The sequence below is a fragment of the Eulemur rufifrons genome, chromosome 15, assembly GCF_041146395.1.
Source record: "Eulemur rufifrons isolate Redbay chromosome 15, OSU_ERuf_1, whole genome shotgun sequence".
Lineage (NCBI taxonomy): Eukaryota > Metazoa > Chordata > Mammalia > Primates > Lemuridae > Eulemur > Eulemur rufifrons.
Genome location: NC_090997.1, coordinates 86,228,248 through 86,255,472, shown reverse-complemented (window position 1 = coordinate 86,255,472; position 27,225 = coordinate 86,228,248). Strand labels below are relative to the sequence as shown.

Genomic DNA, 27,225 nt, shown 5'->3' with positions numbered 1-27,225 from the left:
TGTGGCTAATCAAAGACCATTGTTATTTTTAATTTGGTGGAAAATTACTACTTGTCTATTCGTGTCTATTAAAAGTAGAAAAGTCTCTTTTTGGTTTATTGGTCTCCAGGCTGGCTGGCCAGAGGTTTCTACCACTTGGCTAATTCTGCATATAAACTGCAGTATTGCATGGCCAGAAGAATGTTACATGCTACACCCTACAGGGCCTGTTGCATCTTTTTTACATCATGATAATTTGTTGCTTTTTCCCCTGTAGTGGGTAAGATAATACTAAAAAAAAGTATCAACCATTAGACTTTTAATACAGGAACAATTTGTACTATATATTAAAAAGCTGCAAATATATACTGTCTGTACTTTACTTTCCACTTGTTTTTGGAGTGTTTATACACACACACACACACACACACACTTCAAAATTTCTCTGTGTATATATGTGTGTGTGTGTATATGTATATAAACTTCTACAACTTTGGTTTTGGAATTGATTTAACAGGATTTCCCTTTATTCTCTCTTCAGGTGTTAATGGAAACTGGGGATGGGGAGTGCTGTCAGGCTCTTACACTCATATGTGGCTCAGGCCCTCAGAGCGCCTTTCTTCTCTCTCAGGTCTTGATGACTATTGAGCAGAGACGAACAGAGTCATGGGACAGAGTCCAACCACTGACCTCAGTAAGTGGCATTAAATTCTTCTTGGAATAAGTTGGTGTGATGTTTTTTTCTTTTCTATCTTACATGATGCAATAGTAAATGGGAAGTTGTGACTGACGCACCAAGACATGATAGATAACAGATGCCAAAATCAATTATGATGACTGTGATGTGGAAATTTCAAAGTAAATGATTAGTTGAGGACTGGTTAGATGCTCACTCACAGAGGGTACAAAAGAGTCAAGTCACTGATGATTGAGGAGGGCTTTTTTTGAAAAAAATGTTGTTTATTTCAATAGATTTAGGGAGTACAAGTGTTTTATCACATGAATGAGGAGGGCTCTTCAAGGAGGATTTGTTTGGACAGAGCTGCACTGAGTCCCACCCTCTCCCCGCAATGGGTGGGGACACTGGCAGCTGACCCCAAGCTGAGTGGAGGGCTTGGGGGATGCACCTGGCCAACAGCAGACAGATGTCCCACTCCCACCTGAGGAAGGCACAACGTCCTATGGCAGCAGAGGGGAGGGCTGTGGCCGGGAGGTCATTGTCCTGCCTCTCAGCCACGAGCTTTTTAAAGGCCGTGAGTCTCAGAGACCCTATGTGGAATCCACAGTAGGGTGGTTGGCCCGAGGACATTTTAAAAGTGATTCTTCCTAAAAGGTCTCACTGAAGGGTTGATAGGACCCCAGTGGTGAGAGTGTGTATGGAGAGGATGGAAGGAAAATGAAGGTTGGGGTAAATAAGCAGTCAGAGAAAATTCATTGCCTGTGTGTCAGGAAGTATGGCCCAACACTTCCAGTGAAGGAACACGAAAGTGTTCACGGAAGAGTCAGCTTCAAATGCCCACCAAGCCCAGAGGGTGTGAGGCCATTTCACCAGAGTGCGAGTCCAGGACACACTTCCCTGTCCCCCTCCACTTCCTCCCTTTACTGTGGCCAGAAAGCTGGCTGGGGGAGACGGGTGGGGTAGGAATGAAGCTCCCTGACCATACATCTGCCCACAAAAGGCTCCTGCTGGAGAAGGGGGCAGTACTTTAATTACTGAATTGAGAGCAGTATGATTTCTATTACTGGAGAGAAGAAAAAGTTTATGGGACTGCTTGAGTGTCATTCAGTGGAAGAGGAAGAACTATCCTCACTAAACAGATTTTTAAAGGGACAGCAGGAGACTGGAAATTAAGTTGCTTTTATGGATACACCCATGAATCCTGTTTATTCCATGTTCTGGTTATGTATAGAGTTTAAATTCCACTTCTAGAGCAGTGAAATAATTTTTATCACAAAATTCTATTTGTATTTCGCCAGGATCACAAATTTACAAAAATACCCTGGCTCTCCTTAGTTCATATGGTTAAACCATATTTCTTTTCAAGCCAAGAAGACAGTCTAAAGGATGAGAAGAATGAATAAAGAATAATGCAAAACCACAACAGTTGTTAAAGCAACTAGTAAGGAAATGTAATACACTAGGCAGACGAGATTGGACAAGGAAGAGGAGACCAGACCGAACAAGGAAGAGGAGACAAGCCTGGAGGAGGAATAGGAGAGGAGACCAGACGAGGAAGAGGAGACCAGAATGGAGGAGGAAGAGAACATTTGCTGTTAAAAGAATACCACAGTGAGGCATTTTATATTTTTGCCAATATATCTTAGGGTTAGATTCCTATAAATGAGATCAATGGGCTAATTCACTGTGTAATTTTGCTGATGTTGGACAACTTGCAAATAAACTTCCATACCTTTAATACTTTTTTTCAGACTTACCATAAATGTGTACCTACCCTGTTCTCCATAGCTTCATTAACAAAATACTTTGTCAGGCTTTTAGAATTTTGCCAATCTGATGAGATAAAAAATACTCATTTGTCTTTCTCTAATTATAAGTGAGGGTGAACAATTTTTTGTATGTTTAATGTTGTTTGTTTTTTCTGTGAATGCCTATATTATATTTGCCCATTATACTACAAGTTGTTGATTCTTTACTGCTTAATATTTAAGAACCCTTTGGAGATAAGAATTTCAACTCTTGGCTGGGCAAGGTGGCTTATGCCTGTAATCCTAGCTTTCTGGGAGGCCAAGGCAGGGGGATTGTTTGAGCTCAGGAGTTTGAGACCAGCCTGAGCAAGAGCGAGACCCTGTCTCTACTAAAATAATAGAAAGAAATTAGCTGGACAACTAAAAAAAAAAAAAAAAAAAAATATATATATATATATATATATATATATATGAAATTAATTAGCTGGGCATGGTGGCGCATGCCTGTAGTCCCAGCTACTCTGGAGGCTGAGGCAGAAGGATAACTTGAGCCCAGGAGTCTGAGGTTGCTGTGAGCTAGGCTGACGCCATGGCATTCTGTCTCAAAACAAAACAAAACAAAAAAGATAAAAAAAAAGAATTTCAACTCTTTATCATATAAACTGGAAACATTATTTCCCAGTATGTTGTTTGTTTTTGACTTAATTTATGGTATTTTCCCCTCAATATTCACTCATTAAAAACTTCACTGTAATTTTCTTCTAGGTAATGTATACTTCCATTTTTTTTTTTTACATTTATCCTGAAGTGAGAAGGAGGAAGTATGAAATTTATCTTTTATTAAATAGCCAATTGTCACAATACCATTTAAGGTCTTTTCTTTAAATAAATATCTAAAGTATGTAGTTCTTTTTAATTTTTGGAAAGTATGTTTTCCAATTCTGATGTCCTTAAGGGTGAGAACTAATACAGTAGAAAAATAATATTTTGCAAAATTCTTTGAGATATTAGGTTTTTGTTTTGAGATTTCATAGTCTTTCAAAAACCTAGAGAACAATTTTTAATGGCTTACTTTTATCACATCTTTATAATAAGTTAGTATATTCTCTTATGTTTTATAATTTTAAATAATTTCTGTTAAAATTTGTTAATATAAAAGCAGAATAGGGTATTTTGGAAATAAAAAAAGAAATGTAATACACTAGGGACTTGTATCTAGAATAAAGAACTATTACACCTAAATAATAAAAAGACAATAATCCAATTACAAATGGGCAAAGAATCGGAACAGACATTTCTCCAATGTTATCTTTTTCCAAAGAATATAGACAAGTGGCCAATAAGCACATGAAAAGATGCTCATTATCACTAACTATGAGGGAAATGCAAACCAAACCCACAATGAGACAACACACCCACTAGAATGGCTATAATAAAAAAGATAACAACAAATGGTGTTGAGGTTGTGGAGAAACTGGAACCTTCATGCATTGCTGATGGGAACATAAAATGGAGCTGAAAAAACAGTCTGGCAATTCCTCAGAAGGTTAAACAGAATTCCACTCCTAGGCATATACCCAAGAGAAATAAAAACATATGTCCACCCAAAAATTTGTACATTAATGCTTATAGCAGCATTACTCATAATAGCCAAAAAGTGGAAAACCAAATGTCTATCAACTGATGAGTGGATAAACAAAATGTGGCATATCCATACATGGGATATTATTCAGCCATAAAAAGGAATCAAAGTACTGTGGTCCACGCTACAGAAAACATTTCACCAAGTGAAAGAAGCCAGTCACAAAAGATCACATATTGTATGATTTCACTGATACAAAATGTCTAGAATGAGCAAATCTATAAAGACACAGGAGTGGTTGCAAATGGCTAGTAAAGAGTTAAAGCGAGGAGTGTAAGTACTAAAGAGAACTGGTTTTTTGGGGGGCGGGGCGGGGCAGTGATTAAAATGTCCTAAAATTGATTATGGTGATGTTTGGATGACACCGAATCTATTAAAAAGCACTGAAGTGTATATTTTAATTAGGCAAATTATATCGTATATAATTTTAAAACGTTAGGCATGGTCTACTGGACTGGGAGACTCACGATGGCAGGGATAGAACCAGCTTTGCACATTACCTTGTCTCTAGCCACTGCTTAACACACAGGCACTCAACGAAGATTTCTTGAGGAAGCAGCACACTCTTATACTGTTCCTGATGTTACACACTGCTTCGTAAATTTCAAAGCATTTTTTTCCGCTAGAGAGCAGCAGTTCCTCTGTGCCTCATAACAACTTGAGGGTGGTCAGAGTAGGTGATGAGAGATTGTCACTGGCCCATATTGTAAAAAATGAGCTTGTGTATATCAGGGGGGAAAAATCATTTTCTGTCTACTAAATTTTTTCTGGAGGTGCTCTCTCTCTCAGGCCAGTTTGTCTTGCTTTGCTCCTGTCCCCTAGAGACAGGGAACACACTTCTGAGTACAATCAGCATTGCTCCGGGAGACTGATTCCCAAACTGTCATGTAATAGTACAGCCATGAGGGTCAGTCAGGGAGCAGAAACCAAAGAACCGAGATTTCTTTTCTGAGCAAACATAGCGATGAGGCCAGTGGGACTTTAGCTTCGGGATATTGGACTCAGTCTTTCTCAAAGACTTCTAACCAGAAGGTTTGAGTTAGCGGGGTGTCCAAAGACCATGATCTCAATAGCAGTTATCTTAAACGTCTTCCAGGCCCCGAATTCAGGGTTCTAAGTTCTGGTGCCCTACCCCTCAACGCTCAGATTTGGGGTCAGAAACTAATTAGGCACATTGTAGCTTGGACCTTACTCCAGTTGGTGCAGGTTTTCTTGCTGAGAAAAACTCACTGCAAGCCCCCTGAAAAGAGGTCCTCAGAGGTTTTTCCAATTCGGATGCGGACTCCTAGTCGGCTACAGAACCCCTGGCCACTGGACGACTTAATGATGTCCTCTTTCTGGTCCACCAAAGCGGCCAGAAGTCTTGGCTGCCTTCCAGACGGAAAGTGGAGAGACCGGGGGGACCCAGGGAGCCCGGGGCGTTCCCAGTGGGGCGCACAGGCGCGCAGGTGAGCAGTGCAAGCGGGGCCCGCAGCGGCTGTCCCGGCGCCTCCGCCCCCGCGGCGCCCGCGCTGCGCTCCGCCCCGGCCCGGGGGGCGGGCGAGGGCTCTGCCCCACCGCTCGTGGGCTGCGGAGGAGAATGGGGCGGCGACGCGGGAGCCGCCGGACTGTGCGGCCGTGCCCGCCCCGGCAGGGTGCGCTGAGGCGCCGGGCCGCGATCGCCTGCGGGCGCTGGGCGCGGCAGCCGCGGGAGCCGCAGGTGGTTCCCCGGGCCGGCCCTTTTCTCCTCCCCCTTTCCTTTCTTTCGCCTCCCCTCCCTCTCGCCCGGTGTCGGCGGCACTTCCCCCGCTTCCTCCTCCCTCTCCAATCGGGAGGGAGGGAAGGAGCCGCCGGCTCTTTCCTGCCTGCCTGCAAACTTCAGCGGGACTCGCGGCTCCACTCGCCACCGCGGCCACCGCCGCCCTCCCGGGAGCTGCCCCTGGAACTTCCTCCGGCCCCGCCGCCCGGGATCCCCGGCGGGTGGAGGGACGCCACCGGGCGCCAGGCAGCCGGGCTCGGACCCCCGATTCCTTCCCGCGGTTCCCCGGGTGCCTGCCCGCCCGCGCGTCCGTCTGTCTGTCCTTCCTGCCTGCCTGGCCTCTCCCCCGCGGGCAGGAGCCGCCAGGCTTCCTCTCGGCGCCCCGCCGCTGCCCGGGACTTTTCTTTGTGTTGGATGCAGACTCGCGCCCCGCGCCGATCGGGGGCGGTCTAGGGGCTGCGCTCGCCCGGGCGGCTCCCAGCGCCGCCGGCCCGAGCCGCCCGTCCGCCCCCGCCATGCCCTTCCACGAGAGGACCGTGGAGCCCGCGCGGCTGCGCCGGCCCGAGGCGGCGGCCGGGGCAGCGGACGCGCCGCTCTTCCGCTCGCTGGAGCAGGTCAGCTCGCACGCCCTGGTCTGCCTGCTGGCGCAGCTCGCCGACCTGTCGCGCTGCGCCGGGGACATCTTCGGCGAGCTCGAGGGCCAGGCGGCCGCGCTGGGCCACCGCACCGCTGAGCTGCACCGCCGCCTCGACGCCCTGCACGCCGCCGCCGCGCGCCTCGACCACCGCCGAGTGAAAATCCGTGAGTGGCCGGCGGGTCGGGGGAGGGGAACGGGGGAGGCACCCGGCGAGCTGCTCCCTTCCGCCCCCTGGCGGCCCGGGGCCGGCTCGGGGGCCGCAGCGCAGAACCCCGGCGCCCAGCGAGTGTCGGGGTCCGGGGGACCGATGGGAGGGGACCGCCTGAGCACAGAGGGAGGCTGCGCAGGTGGCGGGCGCAGGTGGCGCTCTCCAGCTCTCAGATTCCGGGAGGTCGTTGGCGCCATGAGGGAGTGGGTGCGGAGTGTGGAAATTGGGCTGCCCGGTCCCACTGTCCGGTCCTCTGTGTGGGAGGCTGAGAGGACACCCAGGGGTCCTGAAGAGGAGGAGGCAGGGTCGTGGGAAAAGAGCCAGAGACAGGTAGTCTGTTCGGGAAGCCAGGGGAGAGTAAAGATTTGGATATATGGTGGTTACAGGTCTTGAGACTTCAGGAAAATCCGTTTGTAAAAATCTCTGGGCATTTCAGCGAGCGAAGGGTTGCTTGTCACCTTTCTTCCTGCCACATACCTGTGTTCTTACCTATAAACAAAAGTATGCAGACTTTTAGTTCAGGGTTTCCCCTTTTGGCGCTGAATTTTGTTTCTTCCCCCAGACTGATCCACCACCTCTTTGTGATTCAGAGGACCTTGACCTTGAGCTCTGACTCTGAATCCCATTCATCTTTGTCTGGCCTCCTCCAACCCTGAAAATCAAGTCTATGTCCTGACATAGTGATCCCTCTGAGCACCCATTTCATTTCAGCAGCTTAACTGGCTCTGGTGAATGAAGCAACTGGAATTTCCTGCTGGCCCAAAGCAGAGAGACTTTCAGTGTGATGTCTGTGTGGTTTCTCCCTTTTAAGTATGTAGACTTTGTCATAATCCTAAATGTAAAGAATAAATTGGAGATGGCTGATGGATTGCAGGGTGGGAGAGGAGATGTTTGTTGGTGTAACACACACCTAGATTTCAGCAACTCTTGATGAAATACTGGCTGTCTTAGAATCACTTCACGTGCAATCATGAATTGCTCGTTTTCCAGCTTGCTAGAAAAACTTAGCTATATTTTAACTACCTTCCAACCGAAGAGTTCAAATTTTCAATAATTTAATTCCAGGGAGATTGCTTGCTATAATACATCTTTCTCCAAGTTGTATAGTTTTCTCATGATGGTTTTACATTTTTACAGTTCATCTCTTTGATCGTGCTGTCAACACATCCTTATGAATTGTGGACAGTTCCCAACCTGGGAGAGTCTCCCGTTTCAAGAAAAAAAAAGTTGGGGGATGGGGAATGAAAGTGATCTCATAAAGTCTTTGGGACATAATCAGAATATATCTACTTAATGTGAATAATGACCTCATGCATAAGGACATACTGTCCTAGTAGAATGTCAGGGTCAAGATGGCGATCACTAGTTGGCTTCTATACCTTTTCTATGTAGGGTGTATGTGTGTGGGTGGACAAGAATTTCACCCTTGACAAACAATGTGATGAGGCAGATCTGACTGCTAGGTGAACTGATCTATTGTGGTAATTAAAAAACAAGAAAAACTCCCTGAAGGTCAAGAACTCCTTCTTTTGCTAGTTTGTTTTGCACTTAAATGTATCACTTTTCTCTCTTCTTTTCCTGCATATGCCCCAATAGGCTACTGTCTGTAGTCAGAAATCCCCCAAATTCTCTAAATTAACTAAAGTTATCCTAATTACAGTGACTGAAATAACTCTTTTTCAAAACTTTTCACAAGTTTGTTTGAATCTTAAATGGCTTTGGTTTTATATCAGAAATCTTGGCTCACCATTTTTTTTTTAATGATCTGGAAAGAAGGCTTTATTGAATTATAATTATGTCTGAGTATAAGTGCACATGTAGAAAAGAAAGCTATAGACATTAATTTTTGTGTTTTTTTCACCTTCACTCACTTAACTTTTTTATATGCTAAAAAGCAATGAAATGCCTGTGCATTCATTCTATTCACCATCTGTTAGGATTCTTTTAAAACAATGCCTCAAACCTTGTTCCTGTGTAAAAGCTACATTTCTAAGTCATTTTGGTGCCTTTAATGGACTTGATTCCTATGGGCGCCTGGACTTTGAGACTTGAAATTGACAATAAAGGCCATCAATTTCATGAACACGGGAGGAAATGGAGTCCAAGAGCATTGAAGTAAGTCACCCCAGGTTAGGCTGTGGTTAATGGCACATACGGGCTGGGGAGCCTGAACCTTCTGATTGGCCTGCAGTCCCACTGGGTTTGTCGCTTCCCTTTAGGGGTGCTTGGAAATGGGGAGCACAGTTTAGATACATTCCATAAACAGTCCTAAGGATAACCATGACCGTTAATCTTATCCTTCTTGTCAAATCAGCCTTTTAATGAGTCTTCCCAGGAGCAAGTAACAGAATCCAGTAGCTTACCAAAGCCTGGGGCAGTAGGAGACAGCATATTTCATTGGCTGTTGGGTTTCCACTGTAATAAAGGATGTGAGTGGAACAGTTTTTAAAACATATAGACTCTCTCTGCACTACAGAAACAACGTTTTCATCCTGCGGGTCGGTCCTGCTGGCTTTAGTGATTCTGAGAAATACTAATATTTCATCAAGTTTGCCATTCCTCACAATCTCATGGGTAGGAAGTCATCCAAAATAGTTTTTTGTCCTAAATTGGGGAGAACACACATTAGAATTCTCCTATTCACTGAAGACTCCCCTAATGCCTTTCCTGACACCCCTAGGTTGGGGGAATGTTCCTCCGGCATCCAACATGGTCATCGGTACGTACTGTCCGTCACCTCATTTACCAGGGGGACTGAAATTGTGTATCTGCTTCTGCCTCCCTCTGCCAGACCTCAGGCTCCTTGAGGTCCAGGATGGCCCTGGCTTTGTTTTTCTAGAGCTTAGAACAGTGCCTGGAATGTGATAGCTCAATAGATATTTGACCTGAACTAATATTTAGTTTCTTGGTCCTTATTGTCACTAGGAATAACTATAAAAACTTTAGGGAGGAAGTACTACACTGCTACAAATCTAAGCAAGCAAGACAATTACTTTAAAATCAAATGAAAATGTAAACTTTCTACCTTTTTTAAGTTTTGTGCTTAACTGCCAAGCTCTACTCTTTTCTGTAAAAGTCAAACTTCATCAATTGTGCTGACAAAGTAAGTTCTTATCAAAAATAGTGACAACAGCCAATGTGAATAGTTACATCTCTGCTCTGTAAACAATCAAAACAGACTTTGCTAAGCAGAAATCAATAGACATTCAACCTAATAGTCTTGTTTTATTTTTAAGCCCTGTGTGGTTTTTTTTTTTAAAAAAACTTTTATTGAGTAAAATTCATATACCATACATTTCACCCCCTTGAAGCATATAGTTCAATGGTTTTTAGTGTACTCAGAGAGTTGTGCAACCATCACCACAATTTTAGAACATTTTCATCACTCCAATAGAAACCCTATGCCCATTAGCAGTCACTTCCCATTTCCTCTCGACCCTCCCACCCCTATGCAACCACTAATCTCCTTTGTGCCTTCATAGATTTGACTGTTCTGGACATTCCATGCAAATGGAATCATATAATATGCGGTCTTTTGCGACTGGCTTTTTTCACTTAGCACAGTGTTTTCAAAGTTCATTATTGGTTTCTTCTTTTTTTTTGAGACAGAGTCTCACTGTTGCCCTGAGTCGAGTGCCCTGGCATCAGCCTAGCTCACAGCAACCTCAGACTTCTGGGCTCAAGCAACCTGCCTCAGCCTCCCAAGTAGCTGAGACTACAGGCGCGTGTCACAACGCCTGGCTAATTTTTCTATTTTCAGTAGAGACGGACTCTCGCTCTTGCTCAGGCTGGTTTTGAACTCCTGATCTCAAGTGATTCTCCTGCCTTGGCCTCCCAGAGTGCCAGGATTACAGGCATAAGCCACTGCACCCGGCCTGGTTTCTTTTTATAATTAACAACAGCTGTCTACTTATGATTGAAAAAGTATCATTCATATTTATTATTTGATTAAAAACCTTGTGAGAGAGGAAGGCCAGGTTGCATTATACCCATTTATTTACTTATTTTTAATTGATACATAAGTGTACGTATTTACAGTTGTACATTTGCAAATGCAGTCTTTGCATAAACAGATGTGAGACTTTGGCAGATGCCGTAGGTTCATACTTCTGAGTGGTATTCTAGGTGTTGAGATGCATTGTACTGCCTCACAACAGACCGCCCCCTGACCTAACCAGAAGGTTGGCTGATCCTGGTATCAGAATATCATTACTTCTTCCTCAGAATGCACAGTCCTTGTCAGAGTTCTAAAGACAGTGGCGACTTTACTGCAATTCTAACAACAGGTTGTGAGGCTGTTTTTGTGCCTGCCTGCTCATGAATGTCTGTCTGGTGAAATTGGCATAAGATTTACTTCCATTGACACATACCTCCACCCAGCTCTAATCCCAGGAGAGTCCCTGCATTTATTAACAGAAGCTGACAGTAGCTGTGGTCAGATTGCACCATCAGGTTAAGGAGGCCATGTGATTCTGATACTTGCCTGACCTTAAGAATTGCCTGGAACTTTTGTTAAAATTACAGATTCACAGACCCTTCCAGAGCCCTATCGAGCCAGAGTCTCCAGCGTGTTTGACAAATACCACAGCATTCTTTGGGCAGGCAAATTGAGAAGCACTGCAATAACCTTGAAAGCTCACTACATTGGGAATTGGGAATTTGGCTTCACCTCTGCCTTTTTTTTTTTTTTTTTGAAACAGGGTCTTGCTCTGCCACCCAGACTAGAGTGCAGTGGTATCATCATAGCTTACTGCAACCTCAAACTCCTGGGCTCAAGCCATCCTCCTGCCTCAGCCTCCCAGGTAGCTGGGACTATAGGCATGTGCCACCGCACCCGGCCTTATGCCATTTTATTAACACAGATTTTGAGCAATTTATTCAATACCTGGAGACCTTAGTTTCCTTATCTGTAAGTAGAGACTTTGATTAAAATAATCTCTATGGGCCTTCCCAATTTTAGCATTTTGTGATTCAACTGAGAGATTTAAAAAGTTTATTTATTTATTTTGGCAAAATGGCAAATAAAAATTGCATATATTTATGGTGTACAACCATGATTTTTTTTTTTTTTTTGAGACAGAGTCTCACTCTGTTGCCCGGGCTAGAGTGCCTTGGCGTCAGCCTAGCTCACAGCAACCTCAAACTCCTGGGCTCAAGCAATCCTCCTGCCTCAGCCTCCCGAGTAGCTGGGACTACAGGCATGCACCACCACCATGCCCAGCTAATTTTTTCTATTTTTAGTAGAGATGGGGTCTTGCTCTTGCTCAGGCTGGTCTTGAACTCCTGAGCTCAAGCAATCCTCCTGCCTCAGCCTCCCAAGTAGCTGGGACTTAGGCATGTGCCACCATGCCCGGCTAATTTTTTCTATATATATTATTAGTTGTCCATATAATTTCTTTCTATTTTTAGTAGAGACGGGGGTCTCGCTCTTGCTGAGGCTGGTCTCGAACCCCTAAGCTCAAATGATCCGCCCACCTCTGCCTCCCAGAGTGCTAGGATTACAGGCGTGAGCCACTGCACCTGGCCTAACCATGATGTTTTGATACATGGTTATACATTGTGGCATGGGTAAATCAAGCTAATAACCTACACATTATGTCACATACTTATTTTTTTTTTGTAGTGAGAATATTTAAATTCTACTCTCTAAGCAGCTTTCAAGTATACAATACATTGTTTTAACTATAGTCACCACATTGACTATAGATATATTGAACTTATTCCTCCTTTCTTACAGAAATTTTCTATCTTTTGACGAACATCTCCCCAATACTCTCCTCCTGCAGCCCCTAGTAACCACCACTCTAGTTTCTGCTTCTTTGAGTTCGACTTTTGCTATTTGATAATAGTGGCTCAGGTAAACATAAATACAACTTTGATCAATAATCTCTCTCTGCTTCTTATGATGAGAGATTTAAAAAAAATCTTTGTCTTTGAAATAAACCCTTCATGACTGTATTGACTCTTTTAACTAATATTTTACATACACAGAGACCGTGGAATTTCACGTGTTGAGGGATTAGTCATTTTCCAAACAGATCAGGCAGGTACTTGTTTCAAATTTGTGTATATTCTGCCCACGGCACATGCATAGCTCCTTCCCATCTTCAAAAAGTGCTAATGTCATTATGGAAAGAGAATTGTGTTTAAATGCATTTGCCAAATGTTTATATTTCTTTAAAAAATAGTTTTAGTTTTTGAATTGTGAGAGTGTATCCTTTAAATCAAAACATCTATCTACTCATTGACTCTTGGGTATTGGGAAAATAATAATCTGGTTTAAAAAGCTACCCACATGTAGGCTGAAATTATTTATCTAGCAATAATCTAGTTTTTACTGTATTGGATAAAACCCTAATATTAAAATTTCAGCTGTATGTATTATTTTAGGATTGGGACTGGCAAATGAAAAAATTTAAGTAACAAAAGAGAAATTTGAGTTTCTTAATATTTGGGGAAGAAAATTCAGAGACAGAAAAAAATAATGTAATGTTTGCCTCTGGGTGTCATTTTAATATTATATCTTGGCCGGGCGCGGTGGCTCACGCCTGTAATCCTAGCACTCTGGGAGGCCGAGGTGGGTGGATCGCTCAAGTTCAGGAGTTCGAGACCAGCCTGAGCAAGAGCGAGACCCTGTCTCTACTAAAAATAGAAAGAAATTATCTGGCCAACTAAAATATATATAGAAAAAAATTAGCCGGGCATGGTGGCGCATGCCTGTAGTCCCAGCTACTCGGGAGGCTGAGACACGGGATCGCTTGAGCTCAGGAGTTTGAGGTTGCTGTGAGCTAGGCTGACGCCATGGCACTCACTCTAGCCTGGGCAACAGAGTGAGACTCTGTCTCAAAAAAAAAAAAAAAAAAAATTATATCTTTAAAAAATCAAGTTTTAAGTATAAAATAAAATGGCTTGCACCTAACTAGGCCCCCAGTAACTTATTTAGTTATTTAAGTCTGTTTCTCCTCAACTGGTTTATATCCTGGAATGAATTAATTCTGCAGGAATTGAAGTTTAAAATCAACAGGATGGTGCTGATGGCCCTCTGGCTTTCACGTATTGGTGACATTTGTGGTGTGCACTTGTCACAATACGCACCTTAACAGTACTTTGGACAAACGTAGACGAGCTGGAGCATCTGTCTTTGAATGAAGAACTCTCTGAGGAAAGGGCCAGGAGGCCCCAGCCTTCAGTCCCTTTCCTTGTGTCTGTGAGCGCCTTTGGTGGCACCAAACAAAAAATGTCATTACTGGCATCAGTAGCTAGGGCAGCAGCGTTTGCCGTAGGCCAAACACTTTCATACGTACAAGAGCTCTATGAGGTGGATACTGTTATTATTTCCGCCCGACAGATGATAGATGTAAGGCACAAATAATTTGTTTGTCTGCATTCACAGCTAGTGAGCAATGGAGCTGGGATTTGAACCCAGACAGGGCTGTTTCCAGGGTTAGCCTGCCCAAACATTGCACGGGACTGCCTCTGCATTATCTGATCTAACTTCAGCTTATGACATTCCCACACTCAGATGAGGGGAAACGATGCCAAGAAGATATGGCGAAAGCCTGTCAAATATCTGAGAAAAAAACAAGAGGCTTTTGGGCTTTTCCCTTTTCTTTCTCTCTTTGTTTTGAAACCTCTCAAACTACTAGCAGATGGCCAAGAAATTTGAGACATACTTCTATAGTACTTACTTATAAGCACAGTGCCTGGCACATAGCTAACATTTATTTAACATTTGCTGCTGTTTTGGTGACATTGAAGGCTGAGTTAGCATCTGTGTGTACATGTATGTCCCTGTATCACCACAGATGGCCCAGTCCATGGGAGGTGGTGACATTTGAAGCCTGGGAGATGAAAGCTGACCAAATCCAGAGGAGAGCTGGTGTCAGAGATAAACACAAAACCGGAGATTTCTGCACAGGGATCTGGAAGTATGTTGTAGCTCCGGACAGGAATGTGTGAAGGGCTGTTTGGGGGAGCCAGCCCTTCCCCTGGGGCCTTTATATGGATGTCCTCTTTCTTTCTCAGAGCCCGTTTGCCTCCGTTTCTTCTTACTGTGGGAACTGGAGAGCCACTTAGCTCCCACTTAGCTTCCTATCTGTGGAAGAACTTTCCTTTTTGCCTCACTTGGCTGTGGGTAGCTCTCTGAGTCTCTACCAAACCCGATTTCATGTTCCCACTCAGAACTTGATGGGCTCAACCTGGACCTCAGCTTTCCTTGGGCGTCTTGGAACTCACAGCGACTGTTAGCACTATTTCATTCATGTCTGGGTTACCCACACTTTCTGAATCATAAGATTCACTGGGGGCTTGGTTCAAAACATTCCCAAACTCCGCCCCTGGAGATTCTGAATCAGCATGGCTGGGGTGAGGCTGGGAACATGCCTCCCTAACAGGTACCCCCAGGTGATTGCCTTTGTTGTGTGAGGAATCTTGTTCATTTAGGGTGGCAGGACATTCATCCATTTATGAAGTATATTTGGGGTTATTCTGCTAGTATTAAACTGTGAGGGTTACAGAGGGTCAAGGTACTTGACAGTTTCATGTGGATGATTAGATATATAATTAACTAATAAGGAATAGAATTATAACATTATTTCTAGAAGAAAATTTGTTCTGAATTCCAAATTGCCGACTTATTAAGAAATTGGATTTTTAAAAGATATCTAATGTATAAGACCTGCCTGTAAGTTTGTGGGACGGTGGTACTCCCACACATGTAAAATAATGATTTTAAATGTGCACAGCATATTTTTTCTAAAAATTCTAAAAAAAACAAATATAAATGCTCCTGTAATGAGTTTTTTTTTTTTCCCCCCTGTGGAATGGTGAAAATTTTCTTCTCTTAGTACTGCTTTATTCTCACTTACTTTTCTGATTTGTTTCACAAGAAATTTCCACCCCTGTAGAAAAGCAGTATTTGACTTTGGAAAGACAGACAACTGTTTCAGATTACTCCTGCAGGGAAGTCCTTTATTATACTTTCCTCTACTTTTTTTCTTCTTTGTGATTAAAAATTGATAAAAGCATTATCAGTAATATGCAGAGGGCTGTGTAGTAAGTAGCTGATTTAAATTGCAATAACACATGATAAAATATGAGGGCTTCCTATGTGACAGTATTAGACATCTGATAAAATGTTCTGAGGCCTCAAAGACCACAATGTTTAAAAACAAAGGAAATTGAATTAAGCAGGGCTATATTATGCATAATCAAAGTGTGCCTGACTATGTTGGCACCTGAGAACTACTGTTGAGGTGCACCGCCATTTCCCGGTTTCCCAGCTGATGGTCTGGCTGCTGGGATGACCATCGTGGCAAGGGCACTGGGCTACTTCTCAGGATTTTGCAATTCTGCTCATTAGCTGCCCAGGATACTCTAGCTCCAGGCAGCCTGACTCCGAAGCCTGTGTTCTTACCTGTACATTACATGAGGGCAAAGGTCAGTGGAAAAATCAGAATGCAGCCCAAATAATCTTGCCATAAGTTTTCATTTAATTTATTGAGTAGGCAATACATTTACATTGTTCCATATTTGTAAGTAAATATTTATATATATATATATATATATAAGGCCATGCAGAGAAAAGTCTCAGTGCTACTTCTGTTCCTCATCTGCCACCACGGCCCCCATAAACACATTTATTAGTTTCTTCGTATTATTCCAAGGTTCTTTTATGCAAACATAAAAATATTTGATTTCCCTGCATTTTCCATGTACATAATTTCTGGATTATCCTGTTATTCTTCTTCATTCGTGTATATATAATCCAAAGTATTATTTTCATTGTTTTTCTTTATGTCTTTTAGCTTGTTTCTTTTTCATTTGTGAAATCCCAGTTACATTTTGTTGTTAGAGAAAGCAGGTGATTTGGGAAGAACAGGATTATTTAGCATTGGAATAGATTGTTGAGCTCTTTCTTCTTTCTTCTTCTTCTTTTTTTTTTTATTGCTAATGCTTTGATTTTTAGGAATAGTTTAAATATGAGCTTCCCCAAGAGATGATTAAGTTTTTCCTATATTAAGAAAGGAAAAGGGAGGAGAGACTTCTGTTAAATGTCTGTAACAATACAGTAAACTGAATTTATTTAAAAGCAGGCATTTTCTGCCCTTTATCTGGATATCTGCATGCTGAATGTGAATTACTTCCTGACTTGGGAGGAGGATATTAGTATCTAGGACTGTGCTTGAATTTTAGTGTGGAATGTTTTACTCTGAGATGGTAACTTTGTTTGCTAAATAAATGCACTTAATCATGAGATCTGCTTAGTATATTTAATTTTGCTGGGTTGGTTACAACAACCTGACTGCCGTGTCCCAGGTGGTGCTGTACGGTGCAGAGTGATACTGACAGACGTTGGAATGAAGCAACTGTGGTCAGTGGAGTTGTTTCTCCCTAGTTGCTAACCTGCTTAAGACCACAGATTGGTGCTGAATTAGTACAGAAATGACTAATCAAAGCATTGTTCATGAGTGTAGACTCAGGAACATAATCATTGCATTACATAGCCCACCCACAAAAGTACATTGTACTTTTATGCAAATAAAAGTACACAAAAAAGTGTTCAGTCTTACAAAGGTTGCTATAAAATGTTTTGATTATAAAATTAATGTATATTCATCCTAAATTCCAAATCGGTAAAGTGTAGAAAATATAAAGAAGAAAAAAAATCCTAACCTAGAGAGTAGCACTCTTTTTCCTCTCTTTTTTGCTAATATAGCTATATATTTGGATCTTTCTATATTTAGGTATAGCAATCTATGGTATTTTAAACAGAACTAGGGGCATTATCCTCTGTATATAGTTTTGCGTCCCAGTTTTTTAAAACTTAGCTTGTATAGTGAGAATTTCCACCATGTCGTAATTATCCAGAGGCTGTGTTTCTATTTTTCAGAACTCAAAGATACAGTTGTGAAGAGGCCATTTTCAAGAGGAGAGGCATTGGGATGAATCTCTCTGACAGTCTCTTTATTTCGCTGTGGCTCCCAAGTGAAGCCCTTTTGATGTTCTCAGGGGCCTGTGTGTTCACACGAGAATTACCAAGTGGACAGAAGTTTGTTATTCTTCAGGATCGTCCTACAGTTTCTTCTCCATGGGTTTAGTTATTTGTGAACTGTGAACCTTTAAACTGCACTCATGATGTAGTGTCTAAAAGATGTGTTGGAGTCCTATCAGTTAGTACAGTATATTGCTAAGTCTTGGGCGTCATCACCATCTTCTAGAAAAGTTAACCATATTTTATGTCTAAGATCATTTACCCACAAAGACAGTTCTCTGTATCTTTATGGCTGACAGATCATTGAGTCAGAGGACTGCTGTCTCCTTATTTCCTTATTGGTTCTTTAGTTGAGCAGCATGCCTGTTGTACTAATAAAGTATTATGTTGCCTTTTTTCCTTTGAAGTTGTGTTTCTCTTTTCCCCTTAAAAAACAAAGTTTTCCCTTTCCCCTTCCCCAAAATGGCAATCAGACATCTGTCTCAACTTTTCTCACCTTGGTGAGTGCCTGCTTTTGGCAACATATGGGGTCTGTTTAGATTTAGCTCAACAGGATTTTAAAACAAAGGTCTTTCAGTTATCTCTTACTCCAACTTTGGTTCTTGTTTTGTGGAAGGACGTGGAATAAGCTTAGATCTGTTCCTTTTATTCTAAATATTGATGGCTTAATTGAAAAATATATAGGCTGTCGAAAAATTGGGGGTCTCTGGGCTAATTCACTTGTGATAGAGGTGACAGGGGATGAAGGTTGAAATGGGATGGGAAAAATGTCTGAGTGCCTGAAACTAGTACTTTTTTTTTTTTTTTTACATCATCTAAACATTGTTTGCAAATTGCAAGTTCTGATCAATACAAATATTAACAATAATTTATATTAACACTTATAATATTTACAGCTAACATTTATAAGATACTTACTTGTGTCCATTTCATTTAATCCTCATAAAAACTATATATTGCCAACCCTCTATTTTACTGATGATGAAACAGTGGCACAGAGAGGTAAAGTAATTTGCCCAAGGTCACACAGCTGGTGATAGAGACAAACTATGGTATAGGTGAGTTCTTACTACGTTTGTAATGTGTTTAAACATTTCATTTGAATAATTGTACGTTTTAAGTTTTGTAAACTTTTCATTTAATATTGAAAAATTTCTGAGTTTGGCTAGGGGTTAATAGGTATTTTCTATTTTGTTCTGTTTTTTTTAAATCACTGTACCACTAACCCAATGACATGATCCACGGAGGTGAATTAATGGCCCATGTGACAATGCTGTTATGAATCTGTAGAGAATTAGTGAAGTTTCTCTGGTTCTTTCAGCTGCACCGATGAAAGGTCGTCTAGTCTCTAAATACAAAGTCTTTTTGTTAGAGCTTCCCTTCCCTTCGTCCTGGCCTCTTTTCCTTTGCCCAGACATTCGTGATCAGTGTCAGAAGACAGATGATACAGGAACAAATTCAATTTCTGGCTGATTTTTATTTTGTGATATGTTAATGTGGAAAAAAATTCTCTTTTCCCTTCTCTCCACAAACTTGCTGTGTTTAAATACTAATGACACTGTAAAATGCTATCTTCAGCCTCTACTTCCAGGAAATTGCTTAGTTTTTTATTTGCTAATGAGTGGAGGGTGAGAAGCCCCAGGTTAGACTAGCTAGCGGATTGTCACTCAGCTCTCCAGTTCTCTGCTCTGTCTTTACTGATGGAAAATACCTTTAACTTTGTGGTGTTTTGTAGTGCTACCAGCCAAGAGAATTGTGACCCATAACCATTAACTTAAATCAGTGGTTCTCAAAGTGTGGCCCCAGGACCAGCATCTTCAACGTCTCCAGGGCCCCAGCCCTGACCTACTAAATGGGAATCTCTGGGTGGGCTCAGCAGGCTTTGTGAAGAGCCCTCCGGTGATTCCAACACACACTGGAGTTTGGGAACTGCTGTCTGCAGTATCCGCTGCTGGCCCTGGGCCGGAGGAGGGCATCTGCTGAGAGGCCCTAGTGCCTGTGCTGTGCTTGAGGCAGTGACTGGGGCTGCCAAAGCTAAATCCTGCGGGGGTTCTTTAGAAAGCTTCTGCCTCTGGTGGAGGGCAGTCTGGGGCTTATGAACTAAAGCTTCATTACCATACAACAATGAGCGGGTAGCTTTAGGAGCCGATGCGTGCTTCAGAGACACACTTGGTACAGGCCTTCGCTATTGGGAGATTAGTAACCCGGCCCCTGGCTTGTTCATCGGCCTGGGGGCTAAGGCGGGTCTCTCTGCTCTCTCTCCCTTTTCCCAGGAACTTTAAACAGCATCCAGAGAGCAGTGAGGTGACTCAACACAATCACAGGGTAGGGACATAGTTTCTGAACAAAATCTGAGGAGAGAGGACTATTCTATATAAATGCTGATTATAAAAACCTCCCTTTTTGATATTTTGGAGAGAGTGCCTCTTAAAATATGTAAGAGGCACTTACATAACTAGGGAAGCTTGAGGCAGGTATGGGAAATTTTACTTGTGGATGGGACATAAACATTTGAATAAACATGAGAAAAATTTATAAGCATGAACTTATTTGAGTAATGTGTGTTCTTTTTTTAATATATGAAGCAGGTAGTGAGGAGGGGGTTCAATTTCCTTGGTGGTTTTTTTTTTTTTTTTTTTTTTAGATAGAGTCTCACTCTGTTGCCCAGACTAGAGTGCCGTGGCATCAGCCTAGCTCACAGCAACCTCAAACTCCTGGGCTCAAGCGATCCTCCTGCCTCAGCCTCCTGAATAGCTGGGACTATAGGCATGCACCACCACCATGCCCAGCTAACTTTTTCTATTTTTAGTGGAGATGGGGTCTTGCTCTTGCTCAGGTTGGTCTTGAACTCTTGAGCTCAAGCAATCCTCCTGCCTCACAGTATAATCCACTGTAATTTGGAGAGGTCAAAGATAAACTTTGATAAAAGGCAGCAGAGCATAGTGGTTAACAGACAAGATTTACTAGTTGTGTGACCCTGAATAAATTACTTACCCTCTCTGTGCTTAAGTTTTCTCCTCTGTAAAGTGGGCATTGTACTGATATCTCAAATGGTTGTGCAGAGAAAGGAGATATAGAACAGTGCCTGGCCTATAACAAGTAATAAATATTAGCTGATCTTTTGGACCGGACCTTACTATTTTTTTAAATGATTTTTACTTTTTCTGAGTATATTTTAAAATCTAAGTGTAGATGAAGATAAGATGTTGGAATAAAGGATTGGACTTAATTATTTGATTGGACTTCAATAGTGTAAAGTTTCCTAAAGAGTGTGCTTGTGTTCTAGTTAATTGAGTTTTCCAGATAGCTGATCGTTAGGTTTGATAAATTGGGTTATTTTGCAGTTTTTGGATCATTGTTTTGGATATCGTGATAATTCAATTCTGAAGGTATAGAATATTCGATTAAAATTATTCAGCATGTCCTCTAAATAGGTGTTTTGATTTTGTCTCTAATATGAGTTTATTTTGATGTCATTTTTCTCTTTCCCAATTGAGATCAGATTAAGTTGGGGTTTTGGTTTGTTGGGTTCCAATGAGTTGGTTTTATTACATGCAGGTAATTAGAGAATTTAGAAACTTGTCAAGTTACAAAAGTTAATTTGTAAGTTAGTTTGAACTTGTAATATATTTCCTTTCGTAAACCATGTTTCCAAAGCATGACCAGGCACAGGGCAGCCCCAAGAGCCTGTTCATCCTGAAACACAGATCCTCAGACCGACAGTGCCATGGGGCGTAATCCTCCTGTAAGAATTTTATGAGAAAATGGATTATAAATGACAATCAAGATACCAAGGTGACCTTTTTCTATTCCTCCCACTTCCCTTAGCTGTGTGACTTCGGCCACATCTATAGCATGAATGATTTGGGTCAGGCCTTCAGGTGCCATTTTGGGGGGCAGGTTGCGGGGGAGCTCTATGATATGGTGGTGAGACGTGTGGGTAAGAAGCATTGGAGGCAGGGGGTAGGGTAATTTCCAGGGTACTTGGGTGTATGGGACTGAGAACTTTAGGCCCAATGCCCGGCGGAGCCTTGGCTGTGGGCATTCATTACAGGTGAGAGCTCCAGGCCAGTTGAGGGAAGGTGAGCCACCGGCAGCCTGCAGGTTCACTGTGAGGCAATTGGCAACTATATGCAGAACATTTATAATGGAGTGTTTGCAAGCAGGGGGCTGTTTGTAGTGCCTCTTTTATTTTTTTCCTATGGGACTTTAAATGGATAAGGACAGAATTTTTATCAGTTTTAAAAGCCCACTTAAAGTTTGTGTTTTTGTTTTTCTTAGCTCTGTGGCTGGAAATGATTATTTTCATATGTATATAGTTTTATCCTTACCTCACCATACCTCATAGTCTATAACTTAGTATCTATAATTATACCCTTTTACCTACTGATAAGATGCAAGAAAATATTCATTCAGTTTTATATTGGCATCCGTTCACATTTCATTTCTGTCCAGAGATTGTGGTGCCTGTATGTGTTTTAATAAACAATATGCAAAGCATTAAAGATCCTTTCCACTTCTGTGCATTCTTTGTAAAAGGATCTGGATTGTTTATAGAATCCTACAAGCTTTTGGTAAAGTATTTGTTTTTAAATCATGTTGAACGTGTAAGGAAAAGACAGACTTGGGCTTGTTAAAAATTATTCCTGTCAAGTGCCATGTAGCTTCACATGTCAAACATGACTTGAAAATGTTTTCCCCAAGTGGCCATGTCTTAACAATTTATGTTCCGGAGGGAGTTCCCTGGAAGGAATTAAATAATGGGAGGTCACATTTTTCTTTCAAGTTTGATTTCCAAAGTGAAAATGAACTTCTGTTTTTTAACTTAAACTTGAAAAAAATTCAATGAAGAGCTTTTAGAATTGTGCAAGGATTGTGTTATATGGAACTGGGCTTCCCCATCTCTGTAGCCAGAAATGAAACTTGACAGTTTTTTTTGTAGCTATAAAAATGAAGAGGTAAAAAATGCTGAGTCTGGGAAACTGTTCTAGTCACATAAATCTTAGCTGCATACATGCCTGTTATATTAATGGAGAAGGAGAAAATAAGAAGAGTCTTTTTTTTCTGGTTAAATATCTTCCTCCCACCCCCAGGATATCACTTTGCAAATTCCTCAGACTTTCTTATTGAAAACATATGAATAACTAAAAATTAATATTAAACGTAATTAGGAAATATCCTACAATTTTTACAGTGAAATTCCAATCAAGTTATTGGATTCTAAGTTACTGGAATTCTAATTGGTTATTCATTCTTTCTTGATATTTGAGCTGATGGAGAAGAGAGTTAATAGGAATAATCTAGACACGTTTTTACTATTGTAAGTCCTTGAAAAGGAATATATCTCATGTTTTGAGAGGTGTAATGTACTACTTTAAATTGAGCCCTCGTGAATATCTGTTTCAGAAAGAATTGGAAAGTGTTCTGAATTACCTGTTATGTCTCTTTTGCTCAGATATTTTTCTTGTACATTTCATGTTAGACCTAGACCGTATCCCTCTCAGATGGCTTTTCAGATCTAGACCAAGCTGAAGTATCCCTTTAATATGCCATGATTTTTTATTTTCTTGGATTATAGATAATAATTACATAATTCCATTTTTAAGTCTTACTGTTGAGTAGTGGGTGGTCAGAGGAGTAAATGTGGAGAAATAAGATCATAACGAGGAAGTAGTGATTTTTTTTTTTTTTGGCTAATAGTAGTTATTGCGGCACCTTGAAAGATAATGCTTTCTCCTTAGCATTCAAAGATATAACTGCTATGAGACTGTTAAACTGTCTTTTTGACTTTTCCCCTAATGGCTGTAGAGGATTTATGGTGAATAAATTTTCATTTCCTGCTGTATACACTTTGGATGAATGAGCTGACTTGATGGCCGTGAATATGGGCAGCAGAGATCGGCTCCTGTGACAAACCTGTGGTCATGGGTAGTCATTTCAAATTTTTAGCTGATTTTTAAGAAATTTACTTTCATATCACTAAACATCATGCTTGTTTTGCTATTCCCTGGTTTTTCAGTTTTAAGTATTATCTATTGGCTTTTCAAGATGAGGACTTAGCTCTTTTTCCTTCCCTCGATCTACCCGCACCCTATACCTCCCATCCCCACATCCTCCCTAGACACGTACATTGCTTTGCTTGGTTCAGCGTTCAGCGTGTACGGCATGTGACAGCGCACGCCATTCGGAGCAGAGCCATGTCGTCAAACATGATTACTTTTCCTTTATTGTACAACTTTTGTCTTCCCTGGCATTACCAATGGCTCTTTATGGGGTGTGTGCGTTTCTATGTGTTTGTTATTTATTTCAACTTCCAGCTCTATCCATATCTTCTTTTTACCTTAAGAATTCAATCAGTTTGATCTCTTTTGGAGATGTTATTCCCAGAGCTTTCAGATATGATCTAAACTAATCTAGATTGAATTTTTTTTTTTTTTTTTCCCTATGGCTGGTTCTGGCTGTCTCTGTGATCTCCTTCACTATCGTCCTAGAGATTTCCTCCCTCTTCTGATGCCTGTCTCCCTTAAGGCCTTCTTGGTCTCCTTTATTTTGGTGAGCCCTGCGTCTGGTGGCTTCCTAAGAAAGATTAGTAGAGGTATATTTTTTGTATGCCTACCCTCTCATTTGATTGATAGTTTTCCAGAGTAAGGTATTCTAGGTTAAAACATTTTATACTCTTTCGATTTTGAAGACATTGCTCTTTTAGTTTCCAGTGTCGGTGTTGGGAAGCTCAAGACATTCTGATGCCTGATCCTTTGTATATAACTTTCTTTTCCTTGATAAAAGCTTTTGAGATCAGCTCTTTAGTGCCAGTGTTTTGAAATTTCGCAACAGTATCTTTTGGGGGTGTGTGTGTTTTAATTAATATTTTTTGGTTACTTGATAACTTCTTTGAATCTAGAAACTTTTTCTTTAGTTCTGAAAAAAGTTTTTCATTTAATTTTTAATATCTTTTTAATTCTTTCTCTTCTTGTATTTTCAGATGTTAGATCTTCTGGACTGATCCTCAAACTTTCTTATCTTTTCTGTATGCATTTCCATCTCATTGTCTTTTTGTTTCACTTCTGGGCCATTTCTTATTCTTTCTCTTCCAGTTCTTCTGTGAGCTTTTCGTTTCTACTATCAGGTTTTTCATTTGCAGGAGCTCTTTTTCTTTGTTCTGTGTATTCTTTTATATCAGGGGTCCCCCACCAATGGTGAGTTATATGATTATTTCATTATATATTGCAATGTTATAATAGAAATAAAGTGCACAATAAATGTAATGTGCTTAAATCATCCCAACCCCCCCCCCACGCTGCCCACCGGGTCCGTTGAAAAATTGTCTTCCGTGAAATCAGTCCCTGGTGCCCAAAAGGTTGGGGACCACTGTTTTATATAACATCCTTTTTTTAGTTTATTGATGTACTATCTCTTCCTATATCTGAGAATAGTGAATTTTTAAAGTTTTCTTCACCTTCAATAATATTTCTTCCACATTGTTTTTTTCTGTTTGGGTCTCTGCTTTTTATTTGAGTGACTTCCCTGAGGTGTCTAGCAGTCTTTGGTTGTCTGCTCATTTGAGAGCAGGGGAACTATTAATAAAAGGCTCCTTGAAAGGTCTGAGCATTTGGACAGGGCTTGTGGACTGGGCAGATTTTGTGGGAAAGAGCGCCTGTCAGTAACTTTAGGTCCTTTTGGGCTGCTCAGATTTTCCAGAGAAGACCCTTCTGATCTCTTAGCTGGCGAGTAAGCCCTGGCTGTCAGCTTTCCAGGAACTGTGTGGAAAGGAGGCTGGGACCTCAGCATTCAGAATGCATCTATTCACTAATCCCTCTGCTTTTGGTAGGTTCTCAGCTGTGCCTTTAGTCTCAGGCCAGAAACCCTTTGTTTTAATCTCTTCTGAGAATTAACATCCAATCTTCTGCCAGGATGGGAGGGGTGGTCATTGACGGCCTGGCGTGGGGTCAGGGGATGTAGGGTTCAAATTGCTTAAGCAGTTTTCAACCAATCCTTATTTTAGTTGTTCCTACCTCCCCAAGAAAAGAAATTCACCTCTACATTCAGAAGTACTGGTTATGTCCACTCCCTGTGCTGTGCTCTGCTTTGCTTTGAGAAGTCTGCAGTATAAATCCCGTAGGTTCTTCACTTCCCCCCAGGCTGGTTTAGTATTGGCTTTATGAAGTCTCCGGTTGGTTACTGCTCAACTTTTTTCCTCCACTTTCCAGAAAATTTCTTGTCACCTCTTCTCCCATTCTCTCCATCTTTTTAAAAGAATCCCTTGGCTGCAGTTTTAGTAGAGCTTTGAGAGGGATCTAGATTTGATATTTGTGTTCAGTTCACCCTCTTCGCTACAACTCTGGGACATTTTTGATGTGTAGTTTTCCTGTCTTCTCAAACAGAGCACCACCGTTCTGCTAGTCATCAGAGCAGAACTGAAGGGCCAGCTTTGACTTTGACTTTTCCATTTCCCTGCTTCCCCCATTACATAGCCAACCAGTGAACAGTATCTTTCTCTTTTTTTTTAATTCTTTTTTTTAAATTTTCTTTTTCTCAGTTTTGTTTTATTTTTAATTGACAAATAATAATTGTGTATATTTATGGGGTACAATGGGATGTTTTGATATATGTATATATTGTGGAATGATCAAGTCAGGCTAATTAGCACAATTACTTTCTTAGCAAGGTCTCTCATTCTCTCTTACAAGTCACTCAGCCCCTGCGTTCTGGAGGGGCTGTCCACACTGGCTTCTCATGTGGCATGTATGTCCACTAAAATGAGTTCTTCCTGAGTGGTCCTCAGTTTACCACACAGTCTATAACAAAGATATTCGAACATCTTTTTTTCTGATTTCAAAGGAAAAGTTAAATATTAACTATAAAATTATAGAACTATGCACCATAAGTAATGAACTTTCTTCATAGTTCTAATCCTCAGATGCAATCACTATAAGCAGTTGGTATGTAACAGAAGCATTTGAAAATCAAGAGTGTATTCTAGTTTCAATACCTCATTTGATATTTCCCTTTCTAAATTAATGTTAGTGAGAATATGGAAAGGACGTGAAAGGAGACAAGATATGTACAAAATAAAGATACATTCCTTGAAGAGGCAATTAAAGAGTCTGGAATTCTTTTTGTTAGCTGTTCTGCGTTTTGACTTACTTGGAATTTGGTGAGTGAATGAAATTCTAGAAGTCAACTGAAAACATTGCGGTTGAACAAACATTGACATTTTATCCTCCTTGTCTTTCCCTTTCTTTAGAATAATGTGTCAAGTATATGCTTTTCCATTCTGTCTTGTCTAAGAGAAATTATGCTGTGCTGAGTGATGGTTGTTCTGTCTTCCTTAATTTTTTACATACAGCTGAACAGAAGTTTCACTGACACAATTTTTGCATTGTCTCAGATTATGGCATAACCTATGAAAATCCAAAGTAGACTAGAGGGCAATTTTTACTGTCAAAGTTTTCTGTTACATCAGGCTTTTTTTTTTTTTTTTTTGAGACATAGTCTCACTGTGTTGCCCAGGCTAGAGTGCTGTGGCGTCAGCCTAGCTCACAGCAACCTCAAACTCCTGGGCTCAAGCCATCCTCCTGCCTCAGCCTCCCGAGTAGCTGGG

At 41.4% G+C, this 27,225-nt stretch overlaps 1 protein-coding gene across 3 annotated transcripts in view; it reads left to right on the top strand.

The window, feature by feature from the left end:
- Nucleotides 1–5,828: 5,828 nt before the first annotated feature.
- The window catches only part of NHSL1 (NHS like 1), a 243,738-nt gene continuing 222,341 nt past the window's right edge, over nt 5,829–27,225 (top strand). For all 3 annotated transcript variants that reach the window (XR_011235560.1, XM_069488918.1, XM_069488916.1), the window contains exon 1: nt 5,829–6,587. Coding sequence is in view for 2 of the 3 variants with exons in the window: in XM_069488918.1 (XP_069345019.1) it covers nt 6,302–6,587 (286 nt within the window). In the remaining variant the exon portion in view is untranslated. The remainder of the gene's footprint in view (nt 6,588–27,225) is intronic.